The sequence below is a fragment of the Filicampus tigris genome, chromosome 8 (genome assembly GCF_054856515.1).
Source record: "Filicampus tigris isolate MCC_2025a chromosome 8, RoL_Ftig_1.0, whole genome shotgun sequence".
NCBI lineage: Eukaryota > Metazoa > Chordata > Actinopteri > Syngnathiformes > Syngnathidae > Filicampus > Filicampus tigris.
Window position 1 is genome coordinate 18,644,620 of NC_141224.1, and position 17,553 is coordinate 18,662,172.

The 17,553-nt window shown below is 41.1% G+C and overlaps 1 protein-coding gene across 3 annotated transcripts; it reads left to right on the forward strand.

Moving 5' to 3' along the window:
- The first annotated feature begins 569 nt into the window (after positions 1-569).
- Positions 570-17,300, forward strand: LOC147143977 (uncharacterized). Of its 3 annotated transcripts, none has more exons than XM_086038410.1 (8): positions 570-743; positions 1,810-1,926; positions 4,957-5,602; positions 6,223-6,358; positions 6,628-6,797; positions 7,312-7,425; positions 8,984-9,201; positions 13,494-17,300. In XM_086038410.1, the coding sequence occupies exons 1-8, from the start codon at positions 687-689 to the stop codon at positions 14,688-14,690; spliced, it is 2,655 nt and encodes an 884-aa protein (XP_085894536.1). In that variant the 5' UTR covers positions 570-686; the 3' UTR covers positions 14,691-17,300. The 3 variants fall into 3 exon arrangements, with proteins under 3 accessions (XP_085894536.1, XP_085894533.1, XP_085894534.1); XM_086038407.1 differs by having other exon boundaries at positions 650-795; XM_086038408.1 differs by lacking the exon at positions 7,312-7,425 and having other exon boundaries at positions 650-795.
- Positions 17,301-17,553: the final 253 nt, after the last annotated feature.

The window sequence follows — 17,553 nt, forward strand, 5'->3', positions numbered from 1 at the left end:
TCATCTTCCAAGCCGCTTATCCTATATAGGGTCGCGGGGAGTTGCTGGAGCCTATCCCAGCCGTCAATGGGCGAAGGCAGACTACACCCCGAACTGGTCGCCAGCCAGTCGCAGGGCACACATAGACACTGTCACTGAGCGGGAATCGATCCCACGGTGCCCGCACACAACTCGGGCGTGTGTACCACTACACTATCAGCGGACTGAATTCAAAAGTTATCTGTCTAATTAATGAGACACACACATACTTTGTGTTACACGTTAGCAGAGCAACTGCTGTTTTGATAGCATAAAAGTTGAGGCAACGCTAGCTAATTGTTGGTTTAAAAAAACACTGATATGAATCTGATTAATTTTTTCAGCACTATGCAAGTTAAAAGAGGGAAATTATTTCACATGCTTATATATTTTTTCTATTATGCCAGGTTGTCAAAAAGGAGAATTGTATATTTTTACACCGAAACCAAGATAAGATATAATATATACTGTACCGTATTTAAATCTAGGCATGTTGCTGTCATTAATAGAAGTGACGTTAACATTTGGCTCTGCCGGGAGAGGAGGCCACGCCCACTAGGGAGACCGGAAGAGAGTAGCCTTTCACATGCGCACGATGCTGCACGCGCAACCAGGCCGTGCGCGTGCGGAACCTTCACACGGACGAGCCACATTTGGTGGGGGCTCTAATGTGTCTTGTTCCAGGTTTGTCCGTCTGGGTCTGTCTGCTACTGCTACAAACCCAGGTGGGCGCAGGGCTCACGATGTAGCACCGCTAGCCCGGTTATCCCGTTCGAGGTGGGTGATCTATTCGGCCCATTGTTTCATCTCCGCTTTGTTTAACGACTCTGACCAGATTTGACTGTTCACGTTCGTTCCAATGTAATCCACCTCCCTTATCATCCTGCATTATGAAATTGTTCGGGTTCGTATAAAGGCGGATTAGACGGACGTGTAAATCGACACGCACACTAACCGTTACACACGTCGATATATACTATAGAATGGATTTCGTGAGAACACAGACAGCGAATCGCTACTTATCTTGTTACGTTATCGTAATGCAAGTGCAATAAAAATGACAAAAGTAACCTATTGCAATTATTAATGGTAATGCCATACTAATGTATGAGGCCTATCATTAGACGTTGTTCAGTTGGATCTGTTAAGTGTTCATTGACATGTAGTTGCTAACGTCGTTTAAAGCCTGTGTTTATTTTGACTGTAATGTCGCTGCCAAATTCCATTGTCATTATTGAAAGCAGCTATTGTTAATATTTATTTCTGCAAAGTAGGATATCTCCATCGACAAGAGAAATGGTGAACCAAATCGATATCCGAACAGTAACACATTTTCAGTCACTTTTCCCAACCCTTTATGTATATGTCATGAACATTTACTGGGTCATTCTCACAAATATTAACAAGTATGTGAGTTCCAAATGGGAAAAGACCGACGTACATTGACATAATGTGAAAACAGCACTTAGAATGTCCACAGTAAATGTGCTCATGGTTTCTCATTAATTGAATTGAATATGAAATAAATTAAAATAATAGAGTACAATAAAACCACAAAATTAATGAAGTACACTTTGGCCAATCAAGTTCCACTTTGTGTTGATCAAAAATGTTATATTGATCGAGAATTCTATATGATTTTTTTTTTAAATCGGATGAAGTCTTAAAATAGTTCATTTTACCCGCAAAAAAGCAATCAATTTATCTTGAAGCTGAAGAGGGTGGTAGTTAAGATTTTTTATTTTTCAATTTATATCAACATTGCAAGACTAATTGGTTTTCTTTTGCCAGGACACAATATTTCCACACTGGCAGAATAAGCAAAGCAGAAGAAGCATCTGTCATTCATGTCAACTGTGCAAGATGAGTACAGACAGACCCAAACGGAATATCATCAAAAAAAAATATGTGAGTAAAATCTATATGTACTGCATACTACTATAGACACATACTGTGCATGTGTATAGAGGGGTTTGTAATTAACTAAAAATTACCCTAACATTTAGTTTCAAAGATCTCCATTGTGTTTCATAAAACTGCTTGATCCAAGAGCTTGGTTACTGAATGTATTAGAACACACCTCTCTTGCCACTTTTCCATTAGCCCCAAACAGCCCCACACCAGACCACTCCGCTATGCCCGGCACCACACCACACGGCCTCTGTTGCTTTTCCATTGCAACAGGCATGCGGCGGGATGGGGGCGGGATCAACTGTACTGTGCAAGCTTGTGCTGCACTATTCACACATGCAGCGTGACCATAACATTTTTTTTTTTTTTTTTTTTTTTTTTTTTACAAGTGGCAGGTCTCAGTGACTGTTTTTGGGTAGGTTCAATATGAATTGCAGTTGCATGATGTGGCGACATTGCAAAGAACAGCCGATTAAATGCACAGAAGCTTTCACATATTGAAGAAAAATCCATTTCTGGGTTTGAGATAGCGATTCACAGTATACGGTGTATACAGCACACGTATTGCGAGCATGCAAAGCTCGCCACCAGCGCTCATTCATTCTGAATGGAGAGCTCACTCTCATTCATTTCGACGCCTCTGCGAGTCAACGGCCAGTTGTCCTCACATTGCAGCGTTTGAAGATTTCCAGCGGCCACCCAAAGCCGCCATCCACAAGGCGGAGGCCAAGATCGGTCGGGACCTCTCACTCAAGTGAATGAGACCCGGTGAGCAAGCGGTGTGCTCTCGTTCCCGAAAATGTGTAACATTAATCATCAAAAATGCATTATTGGTACATATGGAGTTGTGAATAATGTTCAGCGTTGTTGTCAAATACTGTTATGTTTATTGTATATACTGCATTTTTGTGATTTTAGCAATGGCTGGATAGCAGCTCATCTGAAACCAGGAAATGGGCGGGCGTGTGCAGCGGGGTTCCTTGCTGCATCGCTGTCGGCCAATCAGATAACAGTGACGACACGGCAAGGTGGCTTGAGCTTTAGAACCACTTTCAAGATGGTGCTGAAAAGCGAACATCCGGGGCCATGCGAGGCTGTCTGGTGTGAAGCGGGGCTAATGGAAAAGCGCCTTTACAGTCACTGGCAACAACATTTTGCTGTGTTTTTATGTTTTTCTAGTGAAGAACAATAGTTATGGGTAGTTGTCGATGCTGTTCTTTTCTTCTGGGTGAGAAGATTCTTCTACACAGACATGGCATCTTCAGTTATATTTGAGAAGGGGTCCATTAGCGAATCAGAACGCAGAACACAATGACCGTTCATATGCCATACGCTGTAAAAAACAAAAAATCCCTAATACTGACGTGACGGAAGCAATGATGGAATCACTGACTGATGATTACAGCTTGGTGTGGCTAGAAAAAATAACAGACTGACGATGATGGACCCGTAAAATTTAGTAAATTGCCCATCTTTGTAAACATCTATTTGAAGTTGCGTCATTTGGACGCATCACAATTGCTAAACCCGTCTGTTGTTCTCTCAACTCTTTGAGGGTAATGTTTAGTGAGGAGGCATCTTTATATCAGGCAAGGCAGGTAGACTTATTTAGGAGTATCTATGGGATTGCCTCTACCTCCAAACAAGCTTTGAAGACAAACCCACCGCTGTGTCTCTGCCTGTAGGAGAGCTGTGCGTAGCGGAGGAGATGTGTGCGTGCGCGTGTGTGTGTCACTAACTAGATCGACACACAAAAAAAACAGAAACATAACATTGTGCAATATAAAATCAACCTGTTACTGTTTGATTTTATTTGGCAAGATATTTGCACATTTGGATTACCGGTAATTTGTAGCTTTGTAATTTACAATTACATATGACTGTAAATTATAATATGCAATACAGTCATATATTTAGTAATAATTATAAATTAAGAATTAGGTTCAGCGACAGGTGGATTTTTTTCCCCTGAATTCATAGCTATAAATTACATTGCATGGTAAAATCCATATTGCAAAAGCTTTTATTGCTCAAACTGAAAAACAACAAAAAAAAGAAAATCTATCAAAAACCTGATGTGCTAGAATAAAATAAAGACATGTTTGAAATCCAATTAAAAAATACGTTTAGGGACACATAAAGCCATCTCTGATTAAAATTTGATGTTGACCATTATTAATGTATGCACCAAGACACTTGCCACACTGACGAATAAAAGGTTTATATTGTATGAGATTAAATAAATAATACAAAAAAGAGTAACATGATTAAGACTTGTGCCCATGAGTAGTTTGGAGGTCTGATGCTTTTGTTGACAGTTTTCAGGTCATTAATGTTTCAGTTAATTATACAATTCTACTTTATCTGGCATATTAGACTGACTAGTAAAGGCTGTTTCACATGCAGTGCCAAGAAAAAGTATTTGCCACCTTCCTGATTTCAGATTTTTGGTTAATGATAATGAAAATCCTCCAATCCTGTGGCTGGCGATCAGTTTGTACTCCCAAGCTCAAGCACTCTTGAGTTATGAAGCAGGTTAACAACCTGAAACATACCCGCATTTCTACCTCTGAGTGGCTAACAAAAAAACAAAAGAAGGTTTTGGAGTGAAGTCAAAGTCCGAATTTAATCCAACTGCGATTCTGTGGTATGACCTTAAATGGGCATTTCATGCTATAAAATCATCCAATATGACTGTGTTAAATCATTTCTGTGAAGAAGAGTGGACCAAAATTCCTTTAGTGTTGTGGAAAAACTCCTCCCACCTAGGTATAACAAGCAAATGCTATATTTCAGTTATTTTGTTTTAGCTTTGGATTTGAAACTGAAACATTGACAATATGGTTGATCAATACGAACAAAAAATCAGAAATAAGGAAAAATGCAAATATTTGTCCACAGCACTGGCCATGGCAAGAATTTGGCTTTTATCTTTCTTGTTAATGACGCCAATAATCTATTAATTTTTTTATGCAAGTTTGTTGGAGAACCCTCACTGATGTTTATGCTTGTCTTTTGGCTCTTTAGGACATCAGTGATGGAATGCCTTGGTGTGAAGAGCGGCTGGTGCGCAAAGTTCTTTTCCTCTCCCTCAGGGAATTCAGAGACACACGACGTGCCACACATGGACACTTGCCTGCACACGGGCACAAGCGCAAGCATGTATCAAAAGATACACTTTCACATGAACCACAAAAGTCAAGTCAAAAGCCCCAGCAACAAAGAGTCTCGCACAGACTGCAGAATATGCAGAAAAAAACACACGGTCTGCAAAAAACTCAAGTTAAGACAAAACAGCATAGTGATCACGCCAACAAAGTGCAAAAATCAAACTTGTCTCAGGATAAACATTCACGGAAAAGTAAAAATACTCACAAAAAACAGCGCATGCACACACAACCAAAAATGTGTCGAGAAAAAACTGTGCAGCACACCAGCTTACAAGAACATGCACACGATGATTCTGTTTCAACCAGGACACTGCGGTCACATAAAATGTCAAATTCATCATCCATGTTGACCTCTAAATACACAAACACTACAAAACAACCACAGAGAACCCAGCACAAGCACCCCGTTAAAAATAGAAGGCCACCCAAGAATCTACGACCACTCGTGAGGACTCCGGTCGTGGCCAGGAAACAGAGGTCACGCTCTCCCAAAGCCATCAGGGGTCAGTACCTGTACTACGACTTCAGAACGATTCCATTTGATTGCTCAGTCCAACTGTTAGTCGAATTTAACTATGGTAATATAACTGACATCATTGTCAGGTCATTTTACAGCCAAGCTGAACGGATCAATGGAGTATGATCTCCAATCTATGTAATACGTACTTCATTTTGTGATGTGACATAAAGCAAAATGCAGAGATGGGCACTTGACCCTTTTTTTGCCGGTCCGTCCGCTACCTGCGTACCCTTCTGTCCTCGTCCCTCCGTCCTTATTCATAAAAATAATCGTCCTCCGACCCCGTCCGTCCTCGTCCTTTCAAAGCACTTCTGTCATTACATTCCGTCAGTCCGCAAAAAAAGAAAAATGTCTCTGCACTCATAAACGTGATTTAAAGCTCATTAGCTGGCTTATGTCCTATGCACATCCACTTACCGGCAGGGAGTATCGTGAGTGTTTAACCAAGTTAGCATTTAGCTGCCTGCCAACCCCACCACGTCGGTCATGAGACCGCAGCCCATCTCTGGTATTTTGTGTCATCTCGCTTAGGCATTGCGGCTGACCACCAATTCTCTGGTTAGTCTTGTTCTAATGTACTAACATTTCAACCGATTGGTTTAGGTTCCCTTGTTAATGGCACCGGTCAGTGTCCGTCCTTGCTGTCAGGCAGTTCAAGCTGGAGTTGGTCCTTCGAGGCGCGCCCTCAGCGCCACCCTGTCAGCCTCCTTTGTGACAAGGATGACCCACATAGCAGCAGGTCAGCTACTCTTGTGTTTTTTTATTGTTTCACCCTTGTTTGAGTGTATCAAAAAAACTTGACGACGGGTCATCACGTTGGTGTTTTTTGTTGTTGTTGTTGCGAGACTGGGACACATGCTTTAAAATCTAAGGAAGGATGGACAAACAATGATGTCCATTGCCATTATCACATGTGTCAGAAGGTTATGTTCAGACCAACCTCAGGACAGAATGTAGCACACTTTTTTAAGTATCCTTGAATTCAGATTAGTTTATTTGTTTGTGCAGACCAAGGCTGCAAGCGCAACGAAAGTTTGCCCAGTCTCCACCCAGCTCTCCTGGTCCACCACTGACATCATCAACACAGTGTAGGCATAACCACAACTTAGCCGTTGTCACCAGTCTAACCAGACGCCGACCCAAAACTGAGGACTTCTTGTCTTTTCTCTGCCTCAGAGGTAAGCATCCACGATGAAATTCATTTAATCAGTGAGTCAATATCAATTCAATTAGAAACATTGTATTATTATTGACCCGTCACATATTGCTGTTTTGGACATCATATCAAAATCTGCTCAGAGTTTCCCATACCTTGTGGGAACTGTCGCTCTTTGCGACTTCATCTCCTGACTGTACAGCCAGCCAGCATTATTGTTTTGAGTTTCATCACAGTGCAATATGGAAGCCAATTTGGACTATGACTTTATGCATAGGCCTATAAACCTTACATTTGTAAAAATGTGAATAAATTGATGCTAAGCAAGCCAGGACAAAGTGTGGAATTTAATACACTTCGAATATGTGTTGTGCTTTGGTCTGGACCAGTGTACCAAAATGGATGCACGAACACAGCCCAAGTCTGAGGTTCTAACACCTGATCAGTATTTTAGCATCTAATCGTTCTCACGCTGGTCACTCCAGTGCACTGTCATGGAGACCACTAAATGAAGTGATTTTTCTCTGTGACCTCAGGTTCAGCAGCGTTGCCAAGAAACATGGCCTTCTTGAGTGGACGGGATTTTAATTCGCGTCTTTCCACACGCCCCCAGACTGTCACTGATAGGAAGAACACAATCACACAAACAGGTGCCCTTCTACTTTCACATGTGATAACAATGGTCAAATGTAATCAAATGCTAATTGTGAAGAAAAACCTGCTTTTGAGGATTACATAAACCCACAGAAATCCTGTGCGTTACTTCCACCTCATACACATCTCTCTTAATCATTGAGAAATAAATAGGACCAAGAATGACAATTCATCTTTTAGCCTTCTAAACTTATCGGTATAATTTTGCGGATTGTGTCAAGAGGGCAACAGCTTAGGCAGAGAAGCGCAGACTTCCTTGTCTCCAGCCACTTCGTCCAGCTCGGGGATCCCGAGGTCTTCGAAGTCCATCCGGAAGACATAGTCTCTCCTGCGTTTCCTGGGTTGTCCCTGGGGCCTCATCCCAGTGGGATATGCCCGGAACGCCTCGCCTGGGAGGCGTCCAGGAGGCATCCTGATCAGATGCCCGAGCCTCCTCATCTGCCTCCTCTCAATGTGGAGGAGCAGCGGCTCTACTCTGTGACCCTCTTGGATGACTGAGCTTCTCACCCTATTTCTAAGGGAGAGCCCAGACACCCTGCGAAGGAAACTCATTTCGGCCATTTGTACTCAGGATCTTGTTCTTTTGGTAACAAACCACAGCTCGTGACCACTGATGAGAGCAGTAACGTAACGACGTAACGACTCCCGGCCCAGCTCGAACAGACAGATCCAGAGTTCACATCATTTTAGACGCTGTACCGATCCGCCCCATATCCCACTCCATTCTCCCCTCACTTGTGAACAAGACCCCAAGATACTTAAACTCTTCCAGTTGTCAAGATCTCCTCCTCAACCTGCTTTAACGCTGGCAACAGACGCCATACAATACCGTGTCAGTGTAATTAAGTCGTTTTTTTTAGCACCCTTAATTAGCTATTGAACATTATTTCAGGACGACTTTGTAGCAACAGTTTGTGACGCCAATATAAATGCACCAATCACACCAGTCTGAAAGATGAGTCAAGTCAGCCGTTACGCCACGACACACTGCCGTGAACAACTTACTTAAAAAGCGTACCAAAGCACTGATGTCCATATATTATTTAGTAAGGTTTAGTTTGAAGTTGGCCTTCTTACCGTGTTGGCGGCACGTTACTGTCATGTATACTTGCATTGCATGAACAATTGTTGCTGTGGTTAGCTTGATTTCTTCTTCCTGACAGTGTACTCGCGAATAAGCGTGTACTCGAGGCAGAGAAAAAATGCCTCGAGCATTTTTTTTTTAACTGACTTACCCGAGTCACTCAACTCATTTCAGCCATGCTGCCAATCCAGAAGTATTGCCCCCAATGTTCATCCAATGTTGTAGAGGCGTGTCAACCAGGGCAGTCCCACAACATCCAGAGTAGGGGTCACCAATGTCTGTCACCGGGCAAGAACTCCAGGGACCCAACTATTTGTTTACAAGCAAGCAATTAAAAAGTTGATTTCTCAAAGTAAAATGAGCTGGCTTATTAAAGACAGGTTGCAAAAACAATAAGAGTTCTAGTGATTATTTAGAGGTCAACTAGCGGGTTGATGTGAATGTATTTTGTCTTTGTGTATGTTGTCCAGACTGTAGGTCACTGAACTTTGGAGGCTCTGACTCTGCAGAGGGCAGCTCCCTTTGCCATCTAACTGCCCGGGCACAAAGGAGAAGGGAGAGAGAGAGGAAGGAGGAGACAGGGCAAAGGATAAAGAATGAATGTATGGATGCTGGCAGGAGAGACGGAGTTTCAAAACACCACTTGAGACCTAGACACTTCTCCTTACAGCTCAGAAGGAATAAAAAGGTTTGTTGATTTCATTTTGTTTCTGTTTCTGGAAGATGTCTAGATTATTGCGTTGGTATGGGGCTGTCAAACCCGCTTCATTGTGGCCCATAGGGGCAGTCTAATGTCTAAGGAAAGTAAGCAACCACTCACTACCCTTGCTAAGTCACTGGCGCGTATGGCTTTTGTTACCATAGTGACGAGCAGCTCCGCTTTCCTTTTTGTGTTTGACATAATTGTGTTTCAGGCAGTGTAGTTTGGCTGTGTCTTGAAAGTGTTAATTTTAAGTGGGGCTGGAGGTCTTAGAAACTTGGTGTGAGAGTGGTTATTCTGAAAATATACAAAATGAAGAATGGCTCGCTCACAAGCCTGTTTTACATGGAGCTTTATATTCTGATTAGACTCGGGTTTGAAGGCCAAACCGAATGAAAATGCTCCAACTGACCTCCTCAGTCCCAATGAACAGGGCGAAACAGGCTGGAATTGCATTCATTTTTAAAGCAGTGGGGTATTCCTTTTGCCACACCGATCCTAAGTAATTTTTTTGTCATGTGAGCGGTGAATCAGAATCTTGTCAGGCTTCTCTCTATCTCTCTAGACTTGTTTGCCTCTGGGTGAAAATAGTTGTTTGACATGATGCATCAATTCTATTAGTTCCTAAACTAAATACCAAACATGTGTCTTCTGTGGTTTAGCAACATATAATCTAGAGGCTAATAAATAGCCTATAGCCTACTGTCACTCACATCACTCATAGAAATCTTTATACATTTTTCTTTTGCCTGTTTCTCCTCCTCTTCATTTCTTCTTTTTCTAAATTGGGGAACCGATGGCTTCTTTGGTCTTTTACTTTGATCCATGACCTTCATTTAAGTCTCGACATCATTACATGATGGTCGTGACCTTTCGCGTTGCCTTTTGCCAACATCATCCGTTTATCCGTCAATCAACCGGAGTCACGTAAAGTAAACAAATTTACTTTTTTTTTCTTTCACATAACCCAATCAATTACGTGTAGGCGACGGCATATGTGTCTGTTTATTATGAAATACAATTTATTTGGAAGCAGTTTGTGCTGTGCGGCCTGGCATCGCTCTATCCCTCGCCCCCCTACCCCTTGCCGAACCTCTGCAGTCATAAGTTGATAACCCGCCCCCCTCCCTCTTGCTTCTGCCATAAGCCAATATTACAAAATAAATGCAATCAGTAACATGCCGTACCGTGATGCCTGATCCTTACCGATCAAAGATGATTGGTTGCACTGCACCACTAGTGTGTACAGGAACGCAAATGCACGCCATGATGCAAATGACGGTATACATAAGTGATTTCTGTTATTATATATATATATCAATATAATATAATCTTGACGCCAATATATTTTTAACATGTTCAAGAGAAACTGTTTGGGTTAAGAAGTAAAAACTGTCTGCGAACACCTTTGCAACCTTGTGCGAACCCTGTTGAATACCAAACATTCCCCACGTTCGGGAGCATACACAAGCAATTGCTGCTGAGATTTGTAAGCATGCTGTAATTGAGCCACTTCTGAAGCGAACTGGCCTTGATTCTTTGGATATCTGTAATCACAGGCCAATTTACAAACTTCCTTTTATGGCAAAAATGTTGGAAAAGTGTATTCTGTCTCAACTGCAACCCTTTCTGGATACTCACTGTATTTCTGATATGTTCCAGTCATCTTATAAAGCCCTGCATAGCACAGAGTCTGCACTTTTAAAGGTTTTTAATGATCTCTTTTTAATAACTGATTCTGGTTCTTCAGTCATTTTAGTGCTTTTAGACTTGACAGCAGCTTTTGACACAGTTGACCATACGATTCTTTCAAATCGCCTGCATGACTGTGTAGGAGTCAGGGGGACTGCTTTAGACTGGTTCAGGTTATACCTCAGTGGGAGGTCCTTCTCTGTTGGGCTGGGGGACTCCTCCTCGGCATCTACCCCCTTGTGTTGTGGAGTCCCTCAGGGTTCGGCTTTAGGCCCAGTTCTTTTTACACTTTATCTCCTCCCACTGAGTCAAATTTTCAAAAAACACAGCATTTCATACCATTTTTATGCAGATGACTGTCAGATTTACCGGTCCTTCTAAAAAAAATAGCATATTGTGATAAAGTTCATTATTTTCTATAATGTAATAATGAAAATTAAACTTTCATATATTTTACATTCATTGCACACCGACTGAAATAGTTCAAGCCTTTTATTGTTTTAATATTGATGATTTGGGCAAAAAAGTAAAGCAAAACCAAAAGTCCCTATCACAAAAAAATTGCATATCATGAAAAGGTACTCTAAACGCGCTATTAACCTAATCATCTGAATCAACGAATTAACTCTAAACACCTGCAAACGATTCCTGACGCTTTTAAAAACTCCCAGCCTGATTCATTACTCAAAACCACAATCACGGGTGGGACTGCCGACCTGACTGCTGGCCAGAAGGCCATCATTGACACCCCCAAGCAAGAGGGTAAGATACAGAAAGAAATCTCTGATCGAATAGGCTGTTCCCAGAGTGCTGTACCAAGGAAAAAGTGTGGCAGAAAACGCTGCACAACCAGAAGAGGTGACCATGGAATTACTGTGCTCAACTGGCCTGCCAACTCTCTTGACCTGAACCCTATCAAGAATCTGGGGGATATTGTGAAGCGGTAGTTGAGAGACACCAGACCCAACACTGTGGATGGGCTTTAGGCCTCTATCGAAGCATCCTGGGCCTCCACAACACCTCAGCAGTGCCACCGGCTGATTGCCTCCATGCCATGCCGCATTGAAGTAGTCATTTCTGCAAAAGGATTCCCGACCAAGTATTGAGTGCATAACTGAACATAATTATTTGAAGGTTGACTTTTTTTTGTATTAAAAACACTTTTTTTTATTGGTCGGATGACATATGCTCCTTTTTTGAGATAGGGATTTTTGTTTTTCTTTACTTTTTTGCCAAAATCATCAATATTAAAACAATAAAAGGCTTGAACTACTTCAGTTGGTGTGCAATGAATCTAAAATATATGAAAGTTTAATTTTTGTCATTACATTATGGAAAATAATGAACTTTATCACAATATGCAAATTTTTTTAGAAGGACCCTTACTTGCCCATTTCAAAAACAACTGGAGACCCCCAAAGAGGGCAAACCTGAGGTTGTGATCTTTGGCCCAACTGATCCATTGTTGGACTTGGACCCCTAAAAGATAGTGTTCGGCCCTCTGCCACCAACCTTGGTGTCACTATGGACAGTGATTTTAAAAATTACATAGACAGATAAACACAGTCAGGTTTTTTTCATATTCGTCTTTTATCTAAAGTTAAACCATTTTTATCTTTTGTGCATTTTAAGTGGGTTGTGCATGCTTTTATTTCATCTCATCTGGACTACTGTAATGCTCTTTATTATGGAATTTCCCAAAAAGCACTTTCATGCTTACAGTCAGTCCAGAACTCTGCTGCTCGCCTTTTAACCGGAGCCAAAAAACGAGATCATTTTACATCAATTATTGCATCTTTGCATTGTCTTCCAGTTACTTTTAGAGTAGATTTTAATATTTTATTATTTGTTTTTAAAGCTTTGAATGGACTGGCCCCAAACTATATTGCTGACTTAATTAAGGTTTACAGTCCAGCACGCGCGCTTTGAGGTCTGGGGGCCAGTACCTTCTTGTGGAGACGAAGACAAACCTTAAAACCCGGGGGGACAGGGCTTTTTCAGTGGTTGGCCCCAGACTCTGGAATGCTCTGCCCCTCCATATTCGAACTGCCTCCTTAGTCGAGTGTTTTAAGTCTCGCCTTAAGACCCACTTTTATTCTCTGGCTTTTAACACGGCGAGAATTGTGTGGTCCTCTGAGTGTTTTAATTTCATTTTATGTATTTATTTATTTATTTTTGTTATGTATTTTTTTTGTTTCTTTATATATTCATTGGTTGTGATATCACAAACATATGTGCAGCACTTTGTAACAGCATTGTTTTTAAAATGTGCTATATAATTAAAATGGATTGGATTGGAGATACCAGCTGAAATGGAAAATGTGACACTAGACTATTGTTCTTTTGGCCGGGTTACTGCCGTGTTTTGTTTTTTCTTTTCCGAATCTCAGCCTTTGAGATTTGAAAATTACATTCTTCTAAATTGCGTTGTTGGTTTGAATTTGATTCATTGTTCAGCCCTAATTAGTACCATGAATTTCTGGTAATTCCCATGGAAAGCTTTCAACTTATTTCAAGAGATTTCAACAACACTATCTTGAGTAACCCATACCCGATATCACTGTTTATAAGATCTTTCCATGTTCCAGGTCTCCAAGGTTGCTAGAGTTTCTGAACATAGTACCTCCTTTGTCAGCTCAACCTTGAAGCCTAAGACAGGGGGTGGCAGCCAGCAATCTCCAAGGCCCAGCAACACCTGTAAAGTAAGGGCCCACTCCCAAAGCCGACCAGAAGTCAAGAGCAATCATCTCTCCCAACACAGCAACCACCAGCTGCCTCACAATCAATGCCTAACAGTTTGTAAATTCTACAGAAACCCCAAGACCCTTAGAGGTCTTCAGAACTCAGGAAGAAATCCAAGCAGGGCACCAGCTCAAATGCCATTGACTACTACTTTAGCCACCAGACAGCTCAACGAGACTCCTGGGGTTGTGAGATTGTCTAGACGAAGGAGAGGCCTCCCACCAGACGCTAATCCAGCTCCTCCTAATCATTTTTCTACTGACAATCCATTAAAGAAGTGCAGGACGCACCAGTCTAATCAGTCTAATGGGAACGTCCAACTGGATATTGACTACGATAGCGGTGGGACGGAGGCTAACTATAAGGAAGATGTCCAAGTGGAACATGCTGCCCATAAGGTACAAAACACTGGTAGCCTTGGTGCGGAGCTTCTACGAGACACGCATATTGGAGGACTGAAATTAGTAAGAGACAGTTATGTTACTGAGGACATACAGGACAAAGTTAATGCTGGAACGTTTGGCTCGCCAGCAAGCATCACTACTCTTGAGGGCAAAGATAAACCTGACCTCTCTCCAGTCAGTAAGGTCATGTGCAGAAATGTGAGAGAAAAACGGCTACAGAGGAACTTGGCAGTGGGGTCGGCTCCGATCTCCAAAACAATTCCCAGGATTACAGTTGCTCGGACTGTTATCAGAGCTGCGGGACACACTTCGGTTCCGAAAGCTCGAACCAACTCAGTGACATCACCATACGTACATAGCAAGCCACCAGCGCATAATTCTGCCAAACACAGTCCAAAGGGAACTAAAAAAGGTGCTAGCAAAGACATTATCACGTTTATTTCACCAGCCAGCAGCTGCTTTGTCGATGATTCCAAATGTGCTGCCATTGACCCTTCCAAGGGCTGGACTGATGACTCAACAAAGGACGGTAACTATTCTGTCACATCCAAGGGCTCTACAAAACGTCTTAGGCAGATCAAATCTACTACCTCAACAGTTAAAACTAGGAGCAGTCCTAGAATGCTTCTCAAGCGCTAACAAACACTTGATCTGTGGCTCTACATGTTTACAGATTCACTGTTTACTGTATTAAGATTTGATATCAAGGAGATGATAATTACAGTATATAGTGTACACCCACAGCATCTAATGAGTTCCACTTAGGGAGCTGTCTCCAAAAAACCAACAAAAAAACCCAATAAAATGCGCTTTATTTATCCAGCCATCACATTCACACCCATGGACAATTTAGAGTCTTCACTTAACCTTACATGCATTTTTGGGGGAATGTGGGAAGTAGCTGGAGGATCATGAGAAAACCCATACAAGCGGGGAGAATAAACGGCAAACTCCCTACAAGAAGGCCAGAGCTGGGATTCGAACTTTGAACCTCAGAACTGTGAGGCAGCTGCGCTAACACCTAACCCACCTTGCTGCCCATTAACTAATTTGTTTACGTAATATTATGACTATAGTATTAATTTGGTAATTCTTTTGATTAATAAATAATGCAATCCCGAATTAAAAATGCATAGCATTATAAGAATACAGTAAAAGTATTAAAGAATGTTTAGAGTTGTAGTTTGTATTCAACAAGTTTACAGCAAAGCATCGTAAGAGATGGTTCTTTATTTACAGTACATGTAGCTACTGTAGGCCCTACAATGTAGGGAAAATGAAATCTTGTAACTGCAAATTCAGTCTTTGAAACGTACTGACATTTAGTTTTATTATCTTTGTAAATACAAAATATTTGACACAGCTCTTTTATTGACCCACATTAGATGGTGCAGGTGTACAAAATGGTGTGGCCAGTGAGTGTATTTAAAAGACCAACACTGGATACCGCTGTAACATAGTATGTTCTTTTCATGTATACACTTGTCCGTTATGATGTGTGTGTTTTTTTATCTGTATGCACAGCAAAAATAATTTGAGCAATATAATTGTGTTGTCTATTAACCCGATATAGTGAACAATCACTATATCAAATAATGATTTCAGGTGCTTCCATGTAATATCTTGATTTTTGTACCTAAAAGTCAGACTACTTTTCTGCTCTTTTATTTGAAGGGCTGTCCTCATTAGTATTGACATTTTAGTACTACATACAAGGTAAGGTCGTTACCAAATTATTGGAACGGCAAGATCAATGCCTTTGTTTTTGTTGCATACTAAAGACATTTGGGTTTCAGATCAAAAGATGAATATGAGACAAACGTTTAAAAAGTCCATCTTTTATTTCATGGTATTTACATCACGATGTGCTAAACAACTCGGGACAGAGTTGAAGCCACCCACAAGTATTGAAACAGATGTTATTAATTTAACTTAAAGTAAATAACATTTGGTGACATAACCCGTACTTGCAATAAGTGCATCAAGCCTGCTACCTGTTGACTTCACCAGACTGTTGCGTTCTTCATTTGAAATGTCTTTCCGGGCTTTTATTGCAGCCTCTTTCAGTTTGTGTTTTGGGGGTTTCTCCCTTCATTCTCCTCTTCAGGAGGCGAAATAAATGCTTCAGTCTATTGGGTTGAGGTTCGATGATTGACTTGGCCAGTCCTTTGTTGTGTTGGCAGTGTGTTTTGGGTCTTTGCCTTGTTGCCTGATGAAGCTTCTCCCATTAGTTTGGCTGCATCTTTGAATGTTTCTTCACAGCTCTCACAATGTTTCTGTAATCGAATTCTGTCGATACCCTTGGCCAACCTGTTTGATGTCTGTTGCTCAGTACACCAGTTGTTTCTTTCTTTTTTAGGGCATTCTAAAATTGTTGTATTGGCGACTCCCAATGTTAGCTCTGATTGATTTTCCCCCTTCTCTCAGCTTCAAAATGGTTTGCTTTTATCCCATAGACAACTCTCTGGTCTTCATGTTTGCTTAACAGCAAATGCAGTTTTCACAGGTGAGACCCAAAAGCTACCTGGGCAACTGGAAACACCCATCACTCACATGTTCTAGTATTTTTGCTTACTTGAAAAGTGGGTGGCTTCAAACAAAAGGGTGCTATGTCCTGAGTTGGTTACACATCTAGATACAAATAACATGAAATAATAGCTGTAATTCTGAACGTTTGTCTCATATTCATCTCTTGATCTGAAGCCCAAATTTCGTTAGTAGACAAGGAAAAAAAAAAAAAAGGAATTGGCCTTGCGGTTCCAATACTTTTGGAGGGGACTATGTTAGAAAAGTTCCAAGACTGGTGTCACAAAAGATATTTTCAATCCAAACTAGGGTTTTCCCCCTTCGAAGCAAATGCGACAGGATCTTGTTGTAGACATGCTGGTTGATCATTTCCCCCAAATTGAAGGAAAATAATCATAGTTTGGGTATAAACTGTATGCATGTCTTGAGTGACAACAGTCCTGGAACCTTTCTGACACACCTTGTAGTCACATTGAAAACCTCCTTTCCCTTTGACTTCTGTGTGGTATTGCAAGTGACCACGAAAGCATCTGCTACATGACATCATGTAAATTTTAGGTCATCGTGAGCCGCTATCTTGGGAAAGGCTGCACTGCCAGCTTGTCTGTATAACAGGCTTTTTTTTTTTTTTTTTTTAACTGTTGCACATTTCCTTACCTGTTCAGTGGACAAATGTTGTGAAGTGTTCATGAATAAAACTGGTCTTTGTATTTTTTCCACTCATTCTAAACGTTTTTGTGTGATTATTAATGCACATACAGTATGTGTTAAATACTGTTTGGTAGTTATACAATTGAGAGCTCAGTATCTAAAAAATGTATCATTGAATGACATAGTTATTCCTGGATGGAATGTATTGTGCTTTTAACTTCACTCCATTGTCATAATTGCATATTTTACCAAAGTAATTCTGTTGTAATATAAATTTGTCAACTTTTCAAATTTGTTAGTTGTAAGATGTTATTGTATGACTATC

Excerpts from the sequence above, each read along its gene's own strand:
- LOC147143977 (XM_086038410.1), top strand. The coding sequence starts at position 687 with ATGTGTCTTGTTCCAGGTTTGTCCGTCTGGGTCTGTCTGCTACTGCTA. Across the intron at positions 5,603-6,222 it reads CTCTCCCAAAGCCATCAGGG|GTTCCCTTGTTAATGGCACC; the intron begins GTCAGTACCTGT and ends CGATTGGTTTAG. Across the intron at positions 6,798-7,311 it reads GTCTTTTCTCTGCCTCAGAG|GTTCAGCAGCGTTGCCAAGA; the intron begins GTAAGCATCCAC and ends CTGTGACCTCAG.